The following is a 17,293-nucleotide window of genomic DNA, read 5'->3' on the forward strand; positions in this document are numbered from 1 at the left end:
AGAGGTTTCTGTACCTGCAGTGGTCTGTACAGAGCATATTCATCTCTAAAGATCTGATCATGGTGACTGACACAATCCAGCCAGCGTCCATCTAACAGTGCTTGTCCTATTGCTATGGCTTGAGCTCTGAGGACAGAATAAGAGACAACTGAGTATTAAGAGTCTGGTCAGAAGTGTATATGGTTTACAGTACACGCTTTTACAAAAAAAGGCTCTACTAGACACCAAGTTATTTAGCTCTCCTTTATTTTGCACTATTTATTTAGAGACAATTTGGAGAAGCAGCAGGGACCAGTGGACTGAACACACGACTAGATCCAAGAATGCAAGTGTTCCCAACCTAGATGTTTGGCTATTGATTTTTGGAGATGTTGAACACCTCCAACTCCATGCTGTAGGTATTCAGAATTGCTGAAGACTCAGGCCCTTGCTGTGCAGACTTGAATCATCTCAATTCCTGCCCCTCTGCAGAGATAATCCTTTACAAACCTTCAGCATTGCAAGGCAAATGTACATTGCTATACAGGATGGTAAGTTTTGTTACATTGCAGACCCAGTTATCCCTAGATCCTGGGGCCATCCAAAGCTTACAGATATCTGGACGGGCCCTGAACCTCACTACTTGTGGTGCTTCAGTGACTTCATCTACCCCTCTAAACAACTTTAGCAGCTACGCCGTACTCTGGGTTTAGGTAGCCATGATGTCAGCAAAGCCAATCTCCCGCAAGCCAGCCCACTACAGCAACAAGGCTGTGCTTGTGCAGCTAACAAACACCACTGCAATAATCACGCAGAACAACCGATCTGATCTTTTGTTTACGGTGGTTACATTAATTTGGAAATTTGCACTGGAGCAGGGGTAATCAATTATTTTTTGTCAAGGTCCAGACTCCAGAGAAGATAATATAAAATAGCAATGACGATAAGAAGAAAATAAAAAGATTTCATGGTCCATTCAAAAGCATCTGGCGGTCCAGACGTGGCCTGCAGTCCGCCTAGTGACCATCCCTACACTAAAGCATCTGCCCAAAAGGGATGGCTTAGTTCAACCAACATTAGGAAACTTTTAAGAATGAGTTGATGAGCAATTATGAAACAAAGCACAGTGTTCCAAAAACCGTGATATTCTTAACGATAATCTAGTGCCAAGGTCTTCAAAGTGTGGGACACCCCCACAAGAGGGTGTGGAGGAACATTGCGGGGGGCATGGGAGCCTCGGGAGCCCCAGCAAGGAAGCCCCAGGACTGAGAGTAGGGGATCCCCTGCTGCCCAGGGCAGAGAGCAAGGGAAGGCCACTGCCTCTGGCCCCCACGGTGGCCCCACTCCCAGCCCCTACTGGGGGGGCCACAGACAGGAGTAATGGGGGTAGGGAGGCACAGGGGTAGAAAGTTTGGGGACTACTCGTCTAGTGCCAGTTTTAGTGATTAGCATTTTCCCCACTGTCCCCTCTGCCCATTTCAGTCTGCTACTCCCATTCTGGGGCCCCCCAACTACCTTTTCCTTCTCACTGAGAAACTCCATGCCTTTGGGCTAGTCATCTGCCTCAGTGGACACAATTTCCCCCTCCATTCCAGGTTATGTGCTCTCAGCACTGGCAAATGCACCAAAGACATTCTTTACTTTGTTCTGAGGAAGGGAAGAGGAGACCAGAGTCTCGCTCACTGACAGGGGGAATATACTACCAGGGAAAAACACACACACACGCCAACCAACACTTACAATAATGTAATGGCAGGTGAGTTTAATTTAAGTGTTTTTAAATATCAGGAATACCTTGTAGTAATGTGTCCATTTCTGATGAGCCAGTTGACTAGTTCCTTTCCCACAATGCAATTGGGATGTGTCCGCAGCCAATAGCGGTGGTCCTGAAACTCCATCCCACTACTGTGATGGCAAATTTTCTTCCACAAATCCTTTAGCTGGACAGAGTCCTACGTGTGAGACACAGCTATGAAATGTTTTAAAGAGACTGACCTTGCCGTTACATACACCTACATAAGCTCAAGTCCTCAAATTGGCTCCTAGATTAACAACCTTCCAATGATAAGAGTAAATGCCATGCTGTTATACATTGCTTATTTAGAAGCAAATGCATAGCTGCTGTTTATTTAAGTCCTTTCTTTTACAGCAAGTGGCCCTATAAACCGAGAATGAGGGAGCAGCAATAGACTAGTACCAAAGGTCAATTGAGAAAGAAGCAAAGAAAGTATTTTTGCAGTAATATTTTATATATCCAGAGTGAGCTTTCACATTGTTTGACGACAAGTCATACAAGTGCTTTCAGAGCAGTAAAGCTACTGGGCTGAACTCCCTCTTTCAGCCCCCTAGAACTGGGGGTATGTAGAGGATCAAGGAATATTGATTCTTTATTCAGGTAAAGCAATAAAGGCTCTTCTGACTAGCTTGTGCTGTTGACCTGAAAGGCACACTCAGGCCTGTTTCAGAGCTCTCTGGTCAACTAGTTGAGGAGATAGAAAGCATCAGTCTCAAAGGTTTGCTCTATGTTGCCATTTTGTTCAAGTAACTTCTAAAATCCCATTTCTATGAAAGGACCCCCCTCCACCATCTCCACTTATTGTCCATTGGACAATGTAGAGTCTAATCCCACCACCTCATCCCCATCTTCTGTACTCCATCTACTTTGATGCAGACACCCTTTCCCCAGTATTTCTATCCTGGGCTGGGAAATCAAAGCTAGTTTGCTGCATGGTAAGACACCTCCAGGACCTCACTTTACAGTTAAAATAACCCAGTGCCCAGGACATCCATGAACAGGATTTCCACATACCCACCACGTTTCAGGTTCTCTCCACAAATTTCTGGTACTAGACAACTCTGAACCACAGGATCCAACGTGTTTGTTAGTTACACTACAACTTTGAATCGTGTTGTTATAAAACCTCCTGACACTGGTATGGTTGTAGCATAACTAACATTTACATTGGTCCTAGCCAGGTCTTCAAAGTGTGGGACATGCCCCGGGGATGGGGGAGTGCCCACTGCCCCGGGGCTCCCAGCAAGGAAGCTCTGGGACTGAGAGCAGGGGATCCCCTGCTGCCCCAGGGCTCAGAGCCCTGGCAGAACAGCTCTGCCACCAGCACACCCAGATAATACTTTTATCCTTGTGGATAGATGTTCCGGTTGTTTCAAAGGACATGCACCACAGGAAAAAATCTGCAGGTGTTGAAGGAGCCCAAAGAGGAAGGGAGGAAAGAAATAGGATTGTTTCTTTAGTTGCTAGTACTTGATGCATAAAGTAAACCTAAAGAAGTAAGTTCAGGGGGTTTTCTCCTGGAAGACTATATAAACACACTGAACTAGTAGAATTATGACATTAGTTATCAAGTAAACTGATTAAGAGGGGACGTGATTTTCATTTAGACTTCAAGTGTTTTTATTTTTATTATTAATCCCAGTTTAACAAAAGGTCTTTTTAGGATTGTTTTTATGGTTTTGCATTACAAGTCCCTTCAAACAAACAAAGGACTAAGAAAGCTCACAGAACACACCGGCATTTCCAAGAGCAAGACCAGATTTAACGTTCTTGATGCTTCCAAAATAAAATCACATTTTAAAAAAAATAAAAAAGCCAGAACTCCAAGACATTCCTCTATATATACCATAAACAAACCCAGTTTCTCACCTCTTTAAAAATTTAAGTAATTGAATGATTTATTAAATCTGATCAGCATTCCTCTCCTTTCACCTTTTTGCTGGGATGACAAGTTTGCCAGGAAAATCTGGTTTCCTTAGGATGCTTTCCCCTGCCCAAGTCTATGATTTTAACCCAATTGTGTGTGCAGGTTTACTATTTCTACCCCCCAACAATTACTACCCCACTTGGCTCATCTTACAGGAACCTGGTTCCACTGATTGGGTTGACTGACTCCAGTTCAGTGCACTCCATACCAGCCTCTCCGGTGCACTGTGCGTTCTTGGTTGTTAACTACAAAGCACTTTACTTCTGCCATGGCAGAAGTATATAAAACTTGATCCAGTAGCAATTCAATAATCTTAATATTGCCTTGTGTTTTACACTGAAATCAAGTGGCAGAACAGCCTAACACTTTAAACTCTAAGGTTTTAGTCTGCAGATTATGGAAATGGGCACTGATTTCATTCAGAATTCTACACTTTATCACACACCTCCCCTTAACAACCAAAGTCCATTAACTTTTTATCATAGCACAGTCAACTGAATGCACTGACATAAGAATATCATGACCTGACAGGGACTCAGGGCAGTTCCTGTATTGCAGTAAGCAATTAGGACATCCTAAATTATTGCATAAAAAGCAACAATTCTAAAAATCAGATCTAAAATTAAGTGAAGACAGAACAGATTGGACTATTTTGTCCCAAGCTGTATTTGTAAATGTTATTAGTTTGGCATCTTATTCAGTCTGGGGGACACAGATACTGTCCCCCTACTCTACCAAACTTCCCCAATACTTCTAAATTCCCTCTGCAGAGTGCATCTGCTATATAGCATTCTCCTTCCTGATAGGAAGAAATTGTCTTATTACTAAGCTTGCTTTCAACATGGAAATTCAATATGTTTCTACAATAGAAAGGTCTAATTCTGCCCTTACATACGCAATCCATAGAAAGACAATGTTAGTATAAGATTTGACCTTATTGGTTTTAAATGGGAAAAGAAGTTTTAAAAGATTCAGTATTAGTTATGCAGTTTGGACAGTTTTAAATGAAACATTTCCTCTTCCCTCCATTTTATTTGACTTTACTTTATAAATGTTAGATATGTAAACAAGGGCTTGGTTGTCTTTTGTTTTGTTTTATGTAGTATTTCTCACTACTAACACATAACACAATTGCTCCAGAGTACTGTGCTAATGTCATTGATTTTTTTTTCCCGGAACAAATGCATCAGTGCTATTTCCTATGAGAAAAAAGTTACATCGACTCTACAAGCAATTAAGATGGGGGAGAAGGTCAAATTTTCAACCTTCTAACATTAGCTATGGTCTTTTAAATTAACAAATTAAAGGATGACTAGAGAATCATTTTACATTAAAGCAACTATTTACATTTAGAACTTGCTAACCCATATGGAAAAACCCTAAGGGATTGTTCAAGTTTGCCTCATTTAAAAAAAAAAGAAAAAAAAAGGACGTATCACAAAGAAAATATGAGGAAAACAGACACATGTAACACATTGTCAATGGAAGACGGCAAAAATCTAAATTTGTACCAGAAGAATTTTGCGCTCATCCTCATTGGTCTCTGCTTTCAGATACGCGCGGTTAGCCTGGGGACTGACAGATGTCTCGTATGCAGGCACCATGGGTGAACCAGACCGATCCAGTGACAGATTAGTAATGCTGGCTGATCTGGAAAGAGAAAGAAAAGCAATGTTAGTCTGCAAACCTCTCAAACAAACTATCAGAAAAGGCAGTGACCTTACAACATGCTTCACGAATCTTTAAGAAATGTGCTAGCATAGACCGGCTTTCCAAACCAGCACTTAAAGCATCACTCTCCACCTCACCCAAATTAAGATAAGCACAACATAGGGGAACAGTTCAATAATATTATGCTGAAAGAGATTACATGGAATCTCTATTTTATAAAAAAAATGAACAGGCAAAATAGTTCATGTTGAACAGCTTCACATCAGAAGGAATATTTGAGCCAAGTGGTTCTTTTCTCCCCATAAGGATATGGAAGATCAACCTTGGACCCAACTGTTTCCAAACACTGGGTCAAATCCCATGTTCCAGTGAGTAATGCATTCAACAGTTTCACAAAACGGTGATACATTTGCTTTTTGTCACATATATAATATATCCTCTTCTCTAACATGCTACAGTTTTGGAAAGCCTCTTGGAGTGACCCAGATATATTTTATTTTTATGACCTTTCCTCTTCTCTTCTCCATTCACCCAAGAGTAATGCATTTTAAATGAGAGTTCCCTATGGGGACAATACCCCACTTAGGTTAGTTTAAAGCGTGATTTTAAACAGGTTCCTGGCAGGGTTTTGTTTTGGGAGGGAGGTGGGGGGGCGCTTGTGCAGTTGTTCTCTATTTTAGGCATTACCATCTTTTAGTGCATTGTTTCTTGCAGGAACAAACTATGGATTATAGGACAGCAGGGGTGCCAAATATGGGGCCGGGGGGGGGGCTCCTGCCTCCCTTCCCAAGTTTTATACAGGAGGTTTGATCAGGGCATATGTCCTAGCCCCAGGAGGAGCTCTTAACTGCAGCACAACCTGAGCCTGGAATGTGAGTTCTGCAGAGAGGTGCTGCTCCCAGCCTGTGTCCCTGGGGCAGGGAGTCAGTGTTTTGTTTACAAACAGAGACTGGGTGATAAGATAAGAAAGGGCTGGTGATTAAATTAAGGATCTGGAAGTCATTGGATTCCTGTGTTACAGGCTCATCTCTCTGCAGGGGAAGAGGTGTTAAGAGACAACACAGGGGACACAAAAGAAATACAGCCAAGTTCTCTGAGCCAGGGGAGGTTACATTCAGAGAAGAGGGACAAGTTAGGATAGGTGAAAAAGGGGCCAAAACCAAGGCAAGGGTTAGCAGTGGTATAAGTTCCCACTCTACCTATGATACTTATGTACCCCATCACCATAGTATCTGAGTGCCGCACTATATCTAACCTATTTCACTTCACAGCTCCTCGGTGAGCTACAGCAGTGCTGTTATCCCCATTACCGATGGGGCACTGAGGCACAGAGAGACTAAGGACCAGATTTTCAAAAGTATTTAGGCATCTAGTGGGATTTTCCAAAGTGCTTACATGGTTAGGTGCTTTGTAAACCCCACTAGATGTCTAGTTGCATCTTTGGGTGCCTAAATACCTTTGAAACTTTGCCCCTAAAGCACTGGCGTGAGGATATGCAGAAAGTCCTTGGGGGAAGTAGAACCCAAGAGAGAATCAGATGAGAGGAGTACTTAACGCAAGTGGTGGCAGATTCTGCCACATGTTGGTTTGTAAAGCAATTGCTGCTGTGAAATTTTACATTTTAACTGAAAACCATTTTGTTTTGTCATTTTTTGTTCTGAGTTTGAGAAAAGGAGGGAATGAAAAAACGTCATATGGGTATCAGATGTCTTTATACCAAAATTCTTCAGCTGTATTCACGCCAATTCCAGAACAAAGATCAGAAATTGCATCCAGAGACGCCATAAAGTAACGATTATGATCATGATTTGTATTATTCACTGGGCACCATCTATGTGCTCAGCACTGTTTAAAACATCTCATAAAATGTAGTCCCTGAGCCAATGCATATAAAATGTGTAGTCCTGGATAAGATGGCTCAGATATTTAAGTATGAAGTGTAAAGTTATTGAGCATGTTAATGTCTATAGGGTGAGGCGCTGATGGCAATAGAAGTTTTACCTGATTAAAGACTTGAAGATCTGACCCTCCAACTTTTTTTCCCCAAGAGGAAGAGCTGATCAGAGCTCTTGTGTCTATTTATTTTCCTTTTCTGTCTGCAGTGGCCCTGATATACCTCAGAAGATTCAATTTTTCCCCCAACTTTAAAATGTGGAGTTTTTTTGGTTTTTGCAGTTCTCACAGGAGAATATTTAAAACCAGTTACTGAAGTGTTGTGTTTAAGAGCCTTCTGGAAAGTAACTAGCCTTTCAACAGAACAGCAGTTTTGCTAACTCATGATTTCGTCATGAGTCTCAAATATTTTCCATAGAGCCCCAGCTCCTGGAGTCAAGTGGATGTGTGATGATTTCAGCCTTCATTCTTAAAGGAAAAGTAAGTTTCTAGCCCTCGCAGCTGTGGATAAAGCTTCCAAATGTAACCCCAGTACACCCTAAAGGCTCAAAAAGCAAATAAAAAGAACATCACATCTATTATTTTTACAGAACCTCACGATTTTTAAGACAATCTTATTATTTTTGGTGAGCCTGACTCATGATTTTTGAACATCTGGGGTTGGCAATACTCTTAAACTGACTTGAAAAAGTGTCAATTTCATTCCTGTTTAAAGTCAGTTTCCAGTATATTATTTTTATATGGTAACATCCCAATAGCCCCAGGCAGGTGCAGTATAAACTCATAAGGGCTTGTCCTAATAGAATGTTTCCAAATGTTAAATGATCTATTCCAAACTTGGTGAACTACAAATGGTAAAAAGGCTAAATGATAGAAAATAATCTAGATTTTTCTACAATTGTTGTACTCAAGAGTTGGTAACAAAGTAAGAATATACATTAAAATTTTAAACCTAACCAGTGTCCCCTAAGTGACTTGACACAAGATATCGGAACATGTTAGTATTAGAGGTGAGTGGGTTTAATATTTATTTAATTTTCTTTCTTTATATAGGAATTAGATACAGTGCTCCTGTCAGCTAATTTCTAAGCAAATAAACCCTAGAGATTTCAGGTGCCTAAGTACCCTCTGGAATCATGTTTAAATCTGCCTCCCCGAAATCTGAAATGGTACCCCTGTAGGACAGATGGTCAATTTATGATTAACATGTCACTCACTATGAACAAATTCAAGCTGGAAATCAGAAGAAGGTTTCCAACCATCAGAGGAGTGAGTTTGGAACAGCCTGCCAATACAATTGTGGGGCAAACAAGCTTAGTTTTAAGAAAGCTAGACCATTTTACAAGTGGGACTGACAGGGTTGCTTCTGATGGGGGGAGGAGGATAGGGAGGGCAGGGCTTCACAGTCCTGAGGGTCCTTTCTGGTTCATGTCAGATGTTCTCAAAAATTTCATGCTTTAGGTCTTCATCTAGTTACCTGCAGGGGTCAGGAAGGGATTCTCTCCCTTCCCCCTCTCCAATGTATTCTGGGGGTTTTTTGGTTTCCTTCTGAAACAGAGATGGCCACAGCTGAAGATAGGACACTGGACAAGGTAGGCTAGTGCTCTGAGGTGGGACCAAGCTTCCCCTGAGGTGCATGGCTGGCTGGTTCTTGTTCACGCGCTCAGGGTCTAACTGACTGCCATATATGGGGCTGGGTAGGAATTTTGCCCACATCAGATTGGCAGTGACTGTGCTGCAGCATGGGGTGCAGGCAAATTACCAGGATCATCTCATTTAAATCAATTCCCTGCCATTTCAGGAGCCTCTGGAATTGGTATACCTCAGTGCCTCCTATACTCTGCCTGTGGCACCTTCATCTCCTGAAGGCTGTAATACCTTGGTCTAATTTCAGTTGTTGGGTTTGGCGTCCAGTTGCTGCTGGTAGCCTGTGTGACAGAGATCAAACTAGATGATCTGGTGGTCTCTTCAGCTCTTACTCTATTAGATAGCTAAGGAATGCAGACTACAGCAGTTAACGTAACGTGAAACTGTAAAAAAGGTGAACACTGAAGTTATACTTGAAAAAACGAGCAATAGAAGGGAAAAAAGCAACAGTCATTCAATCAGTAGTACTGCCCTGTTGAAGTGTTTTAAAGATAAAGGGGCAAAGTCTACATGAATAGGCTCAATTTAGGCAACAAGTGACTCAGGATCAAGAGAAGCCACGTTAGCACTTCAACAATTGACATTTAAGGACAATTAGTGGCATTTTCCTGGCCAATGTAAGCAATGTATCACAGCGTACCCCTGACATACAGCTAAGGCTTTCATTGCTAATAGTCTTCAACTATTGCAGATGTTATGTTCCTAAGAACCCGAGTTAACAGGATTCCAAGAATTGATAATTTAGTTCAATACAGAGAAAGTTATGCAGTTTTAAGACTTCACGTAGCAGAAATGTTTTCTAGTACTAGTCATTTGATACCAACATCAACTACTGCTCCCAGTTGTTTTACAAGAGCTAGTTTAACTATGACATCTGGCTGTAAAAAGCATAATTGTTCTATTTAAGTGTATAAAAAACCACTGAAACATGACCAGCTAGCTAAATGTACACTATAGTTAATACCATGGTTGGCTTGCTTCCGTAGACTCGGGCTTGGGGGCTGAAAAACTGCTATGTAAACATTTGGACAGGGGCTGGAGCCTGAGCCCTGGGACCCTCCATCCTCACATGGTCTCAGGCTCCAGCCTGAAGCCAAACGTCTACGCAGCAATTTTTTTGTAATCGCTGCAGCCAGAGACCAAGTCAGCTGAGCTGGATCAGCTGCAGTTTTTTACCACCGTGTAGACATACCTAGAGATTCTTCTTTTCACACACCAATTTTAGGTGGCAGTTATCCTACCTTTTGGATCTGTTTCTTGTGTTAAAATTCTATTAAGGAGTACTACCTATAGTTTCACTTATATTTTATCATTTAAGTCTACATACCTAATCTGTGTTTGGGGTTTGTGTGTGTGTTTTGTTTTTTTTTAAAGTTATATTCACAATGCAGTTTTATCCAATATGTAGTTTTCTTAAAGATCAGCTTTTGCAATAATTCTAATATTTAAACAAAGGATAAAGTCTTTCACAGACAGAAACTCAGTACATACATGCTCTCCTTATGAGACTAGTATTTAAGTACTGCCCAGGTATTTCAAATAAAAAATCCTTTTTCTTTCTTCCCAGTCTGCTGAAATAAGTGGTTCCCTATTTAGCCTCTCCCAAAACATAACTACTCAATTTGCTACAACTCACTGAACCATCTGCTCTCTGTAGTATTAGCTGAAGTATTCTGTAAGTACAAGTAGCAGGATGACTGGAGAGAATTCTGGTTCTTCTTTCTGAATACCTGCCATTACATGATAGAGCGTGGCCTAGTGCATAGTGCACTGGACTAGGACTCAGGAGCTCTGAGCTCTATTCCCAGCTCTGCCACTGGCTTGTTGGGTGACCTTGAGCAAGTCATTTCACCTCTATGCCTCACTATTAGGGATGTAAAATTGCGTTTAAAAAAAAGTACCCATTTAAACTGCTAAAATTAGACTGCTTAAATGTTAAGAAATTAACAGTCTGCCCACCCACGCATATTATCTTTGTCAAGTATCTTTACTAACAACAACAGTCTGTCTTAAACCCACTTTTGCAATGACCTGCAACTTCATTAAGTTTAAATACAGATAAAACTATTTTAAAGCTGGAAAGGAATGCAAGTTGTACTCAGCAAAGATGAAAGAAAAATGGGGAAATCTACAGGAACAATTGGTAGGTACATATTTGCTGGTATTGCTGCAGCATTCTTGATGTGCACATGCCGAGCCATGTCGCTGCACATTAGGCAACGTTTAATTAATGCTCTAAATGGTACGACTAATGCTTAACAGTTAAACGGTTAACCGCTTGATGGTTTACATCCCTAATCAATACCCCACTTACAGAGGTTATGTGACCTCCTTTGTAAAGCACTTTGAGATCTATAGATAAAAGCACTATATAAGAGCCAGGTATTGTTAGTATTACATATTTCCCCATCTTTCAAGAGATAGAGGATTTTCCTCCTCCATGTTACTAAGGATTAGGGTAATATTTCACTGCATAAAGTAGTTTACAAGTAGTCCTGCTGAAATGAATCAGTCATCGTAACTGTGGTAGAACTGGACCCCTGAGAACATCCTTTAGAGTCTCTTGTATGGCCCTCCTATTTTCAGCACTTTACACTTACCATTATAACTAGCTATTTGATATAGATTTATTTGCCACTCAGGGTCACATATATGTAGACTGTGAAATTCAAGCTAGGCTGGGCCTACTTATAAAATTAAACTATCAAATAGTACTAATAAGAAGCATATTGCAAAAGTATGGTGGTGGATGGAAACCCTTTTAGAAAAGAAGTGATTGCTTCTCATTACATCACACCTGTGCTGTTTTCTTCTTTAAGCATGTCGGGTATTTCATCAGGGTAACTGTCTTTCCTATGATTAATGGCCCTTCTTGACTGACCAACCTCTCTAATGAAATTATCTTCTGTAATTAACTCATCTGTATTTCACAGGCTCCGTTTTTTTCCAGGATACCTTTTGATCCTATCTTCTGAGGGTACCACCTTGAGTATTACTCAGTTTTCATCTCAGCAAATCCCAACCCCCTTGTGTTAGGAAAGGGTGGAACTTCATGACAAACAAGTGCTGGACTGTTGATTAAGCAGAATCCAAGTAGCTAACACCTTCTTAGAAACATGTAGGTCTTTTCACATGGTTTTTTTTGTTTGGATTTCCTTTGTTCTCTCCTGTATTTACCAAAAATGCTTTGAACACTGAATTTAAGAGGAAAAAGAGGGAAGCAATCCCACAGCAAATGCGCTTCAGGACTGAGAAATCATTCCAGACACAACTGTCATCTCACCTAGCTTTCTTCTGAGACTATGGAACCAAGCTCTCAAAGAAGCTGTAAAGAACTGAAATCACCGCCTCTTGCTTGCAGTGGTGAAGAAAATTGCTTTTGCAGCTAATACATGCTGGACTTTTGGTTGGGGGGGGCTCATTTTATAAACTTTGTAATTAAAGCCTGTCATTATCGAACAAGTGTCGTGTCAATTCCTGAATGCACTAATATCAGATCCCAGTTGGTCAGGTAACATATATGCCAAATGAGTTACAAATGGAATTCAATCAAATTAGCAGCTAAAAGCAGCTATATTTGCCTGTTTAGTGCAGTAGAGAATTAGGAGTTATTGCAAAAGTCAGCCTTAATACCCCTCAAAACAGAGCATGGCACTATTTTGCCTAGCACGTTTGGTTATTAATTTGCTGTCATTCTACCATTAATCAATGCAATGTGGCATTTTTAGATCCTGATGTCATTTTTAAACAATGTAGTCTGAAAAAAAAAAAAAAAAAAAAGTTAATAACTTTTTAGGGAAATAATTTTGAGTGACTAATGAACTCTGGAAAGGTTAGCAATATTATAAGCAAAGTCATAAGTACATTGGGATTAGAGTGACCGTATCTACACAAGGATTTTCTACCAGACTCTGATCAGTTCTCACTGATAGAAGAAGATAGTTTGGATTTACAGAATACAAAAAGATTGAGATCTCCTCTGAGGATCTTAAGAGGGAAAGCCTGTAAATTGCCTTTGGGTCTCGAGTCACCCTGACTGAGGTGGATGGGATATGGTAAGAATGACAGAGGGAACAGATTATGAGTATGTTTGATGTTAAGTGGCTCTAAAGAAAATTGCCAAATGGAGGGGCCATGAACAGACCCCTCCTCCTAATATCCCCATCTTCCTTCAGCACAAGATGGGCTACCATCAGAACAGAGTGAGAAATAGCAGAACATTAAAGAAGGCAACTAAGCCAGCAAGTACCACAGGGAGGAAGCACTGGCTCTTCCTAATTATTCCGCTATAACTACGTATTTAGGATACAACTTGAGCCCAGGAATCCTTTCTAGCTCTAGGCAAAATACAGCTGGACACCAACTCTATGGAAGCTACTTGGTGTTCATTACAGCTGAAATAGAAAAATAGTCAAACCTTTAAGTGACTAACATTAAGCTCTTATTTTTAAAAGAAAGACAGTCAATTCTCATAGACTAGGATACCATTGGAAAGGTAAGAGTGTAGACATGACTTTTCTAGATTTTTGTGCAGTACCTTAAACTAGTTGATTATGATTCTGTAGCCCTTACTCCAGTATTCCCCAGTCACACCACTGTTTGTTAAATCACTTTAAAAATATTTTACTCTTCACTTACACATTGACTCCTCCAATTTAAGGAATAGACTTTGTGTAAGGCTGGGATCAATTTGGCATAATCAGAAAAAACTACACTTTCTGGGGGGAAGGGCAGTTGGTTGGGGGGTTTTTTTGCTATCAAACCCACTGAATGAGCCATTGTCCTCAAAGATTTAAGAGTCTATTAGAAGAGGTGGCAGGTAAAAATCTATTCAGAGATTTAGGTTCAGCACTGACTTGTAATTTCACAGGGCTTTAGTGCACATAAAGCAGTAAACCGGTCATCCAAAATCAGTCCCAAAAGCCTCCCCCCACATGCCCTCCCCACCATTTTAAAAATTAATTCCGTAACTATTCCATTTAGTTTGCTATACTGGATCTCATTAGAATTCCAGTGTAAGTGTGAGTCCCCTCCAATACCTATCCCATTACTAGTTTTGCTACACTTTATTTCCTGGATTTTTACAGCAGATTGTGTCATTGGGATTAGTCTCATGTAGACTGCCAGCTCCTAAGGGCAGGAAGCATGTTTATCTGTACATTAGAACACTTACATACATTTGGCATTGTATAATTACTAAAAGCAAAGATAGTTGGGTTCTTCAATGACCACAAGTGAACATCTCACCCAAGAGATCGCACCTTTAGTAGCACAGTGGTCTCCAACATTACGCAAGAACAGGTTCAGAACTGATCAAGGGAAGATCTTACTGAATCATACTTACTTCGTATTCATGAAGTATGGTATTATGATTAGGAAGAGATCTTCAACAGATACACACATGGTAATTTACCTGTTTCGAGCAGGAGACTTCCCTGGATCCTCCTGTACAGACACAAGGCGTGTTGACAGTGTGGTAGTTGAAGAGTCTGGGTGAATCAGACTGCAAAGAATAGAGCTCTATTAAGACAAATACCATCAAACAAACACTAGAAACAGTCCCAATTAAAACCAACACTCGGTAAGTTAAAAAGCAGCCAAAGCACAGGGAAAAGATCCTTCATGACATCAGCCCAAACGACTGGTACTGTGTTCTCCTTTTAGATTCACCTACCAGCCTCTTTCAAAATGCATAACTCCTCACCTACAGTTCATCTCATCCCCTACCCCATTATCCTGCCTCCTCTTAACTCATCTCCCTCCCATCTAGTAGTACTAGCTCCCAGTACCTGTTGCCCTTCCTCCTTCACAACATTCCCCCATTCTCCAAGAAATTCATTACCTTAAATATCTAAAGCCCATTCACATAGCTAATGATAAAGAACATAGCTATCACCATAATATATGCCCAAGCTTCAGTAACACTCTCTTATCAGTATAAACTTTGTCCTCCTTTCCTAACCTTTATCCATCTTGCTCGACTACTTGGATTAGCAGCTGTACAGAGCAGGGACAGCATCTTTGTCCATTCAGCACCTTAGCATGCTTTTGGGTGCTCTGAATAAATACAGCATCCCTGCTCCATAAAGGTTTTACTGGCTGCTGTTAAACTGGAAGACATTTTTCTCCTCAAATACAGTAGAATAGTAGCAGACGTAAGTTCTTGTTACCCTGTGAAAAGCCTGAGCTGCAGCTTCTTCTCAATATTCTCTTTAAGCAGCCTACACCTACCATGAAGAATCTCATGACTTAAACACTAATTATGTTCTGCTTTAATTGCAAAGCTGAGTTTAGTGTGCCAAGTTTCTTTGCAGTACTGTTAAAAAGTTTGCTTAAGACTTTCAGAGTGTACTCCTTTACTAAAGGATTTTAAGCCTAATCTGAAAAACAAAACAATAAAACCAAGCTAGCTTCTTCTGAAAACTATAAAATCAAATGCTCATTTAGTCCATTTCCCTACAATACTGATAATTATGCCATCACCAGAAATACCAGTCTTTCAAGACTCAGAAGAACTTTTCCTCCAAGGCTGCATTAAGGATTGCCTAGAATAAAGATGCAAATGCTTTCCACATGCCATTATCCCACTTGGAAATTGTTGCACTCACATGCTAAAGAAAGTAAAGGGGTGGAAAAAAGCTATAATGGCTGATCAGAAGGTCCCATGGTTAATAGTAATTTGCAGCATTCTTGTAACATCTGAAAAGCAACAAATGTCTTGGTGAGCATGCCACAGAATTCACCCTATTCTACGATTCAGATTCCTTGGACAGCATTTCTATCAGACATTTCAAAAATAATAGTTTGTTTTTAATAAAAAAAAAAGCTGAGACCTACACTGTAAAAACTTAGCAAAGGAATTTAGTCAGTGTCCCTGATGAAAGCTTAGAGATAGTTAGCCAGCTGCCTATGTGGAGTATTAGTTTGTAGATGACTGCCTTAACATTTAAGAAGTGATCTGAGACAAACAAACATTCACCTGTCCTTGACAGAATCTTTTCAACACTAGATCTTTATTTAGACCCAAAGATGGCTTATAAGAGTACTTTCATTCTGTTAGCACACACTGAGGGGAAGCTGAAGTGGGAATCCGTATTCTCTGAAGCCAGCCATTTTCTGAGCTCTCTTATTGTATGTAGAGCTCTAACCACTAATGTACATAGGGAAAAAAAACCTACAACTCTTGCCCCTGGAGAAGTTAGACATTTTAGTTCTTCCGGTTACAAAGCAAGCATGATCTGAATCCTCGTAACATAATTTTATCCTGACCCTGCAGTCCTGGAACATATTTGGTGTTCTTCTCACCATGCCTCCCACACTAATCAATATCAGGGGAAGTCAACATCGTGCTGTACAAGACAGAACTGTCTCTTTCCTTTCCTCTCAGTAATTTTCTTCTGTCAAGGACCACTAGAGAGCTCTGCTCTTTTGACAGAGATCAAAGAACCCCTCAAGTTATCCCTAACCTCATACCAGGGGTTTGACACCTTCTGCAGACAGTTACTGTCTGCTAGTTTCATCAGTATTGCCCCAGAGAGCATTTTTTGAGTCTACCATTCCTAATTCTGACAGTCAGCAAGCTAACACTTTATTGAACTGAATCTTGATTCACCTGTGGCGGAACAAGAACAGAAATTCCTTCCATCTCCATGAAGCCACAAGTTTACACTGTTACAGTGAACACTCCTATTAGCATTACCAGCTTCCAGCTCCAGCCTAGTTTTAAAGGGTTTATTATTCCAAATGCCAACAGCCTCACTAAGGTTCGGCAATCCCTTGAGGAATTACTGGCCACCTCTCTTCTCTCTACAGAAGGAGAAAGTTAGAACCAAGTGCAGGGTACAGATCTTTTACAGAAAATAAGCCTAACTTATCAGATGCAAACTAACACCTCACCTACCTAGGCTCAGGCTACTATCTTTCATTTGACCAACTTCTTTGCCTACACAGATGACAATCTGGCAGAGTGGCTGAGATTCTGACACCTAACCAAAGCAATATGAAGCCATTTCATACCTTTGCCAGGTGAGGTCCTCCTCCAGAAAGATATTTCGGCTAGCTTTTCTACTCCCAACAGGTGTGCGTGGCTCCCCAGGATCCAGCACAGATACACAACAGGTAGAATCAGATAGAGCATTTAAATCTTCCCCAATGGAGTTACTGTCTGTAGAGTGTGCATAGCTTAAAGCTATTTTGCGGCAGTAAGTGCAAGCTCGGAGATCCCCTGTAGAAAGAGGAAGCAAAAGAGTGTAAACCCATGAAATGGAGCAAAAGCGTACAGAAGTGCCTTGCTTGAGAGACTCTCAAAATCTGTTAAAGCAGGGCTTCCCTATTTCAGGACTTGTGCACTAACTTGAGTTTCTGGGGCTTATTTAGAGAAA

General features: G+C 40.7%; 1 protein-coding gene across 4 annotated transcripts in view; it reads right to left on the reverse strand.

Annotated features, from left to right (window-relative positions):
• The window catches only part of PIKFYVE (phosphoinositide kinase, FYVE-type zinc finger containing), a 90,769-nt gene that overhangs the window by 57,180 nt on the left and 16,296 nt on the right, over positions 1-17,293 (reverse strand). For all 4 annotated transcript variants that reach the window (XM_067548747.1, XM_067548749.1, XM_067548748.1 and 1 more), the window contains exons 6-10: positions 16,929-17,136; positions 14,326-14,415; positions 5,213-5,351; positions 1,774-1,931; positions 15-126 (exon numbers count right to left, since the gene is read on the reverse strand). In XM_067548747.1, coding sequence (XP_067404848.1) covers positions 15-126; positions 1,774-1,931; positions 5,213-5,351; positions 14,326-14,415; positions 16,929-17,136 — 707 coding nt within the window. The remainder of the gene's footprint in view (positions 1-14; positions 127-1,773; positions 1,932-5,212; positions 5,352-14,325; positions 14,416-16,928; positions 17,137-17,293) is intronic.

This window comes from Emydura macquarii, unplaced genomic scaffold, assembly GCF_026122565.2.
Source record: "Emydura macquarii macquarii isolate MOO-44397 ecotype Brisbane River unplaced genomic scaffold, CSIRO-AGI_Emac_v2 contig_1253, whole genome shotgun sequence".
Classification (NCBI taxonomy): Eukaryota; Metazoa; Chordata; order Testudines; family Chelidae; genus Emydura; species Emydura macquarii.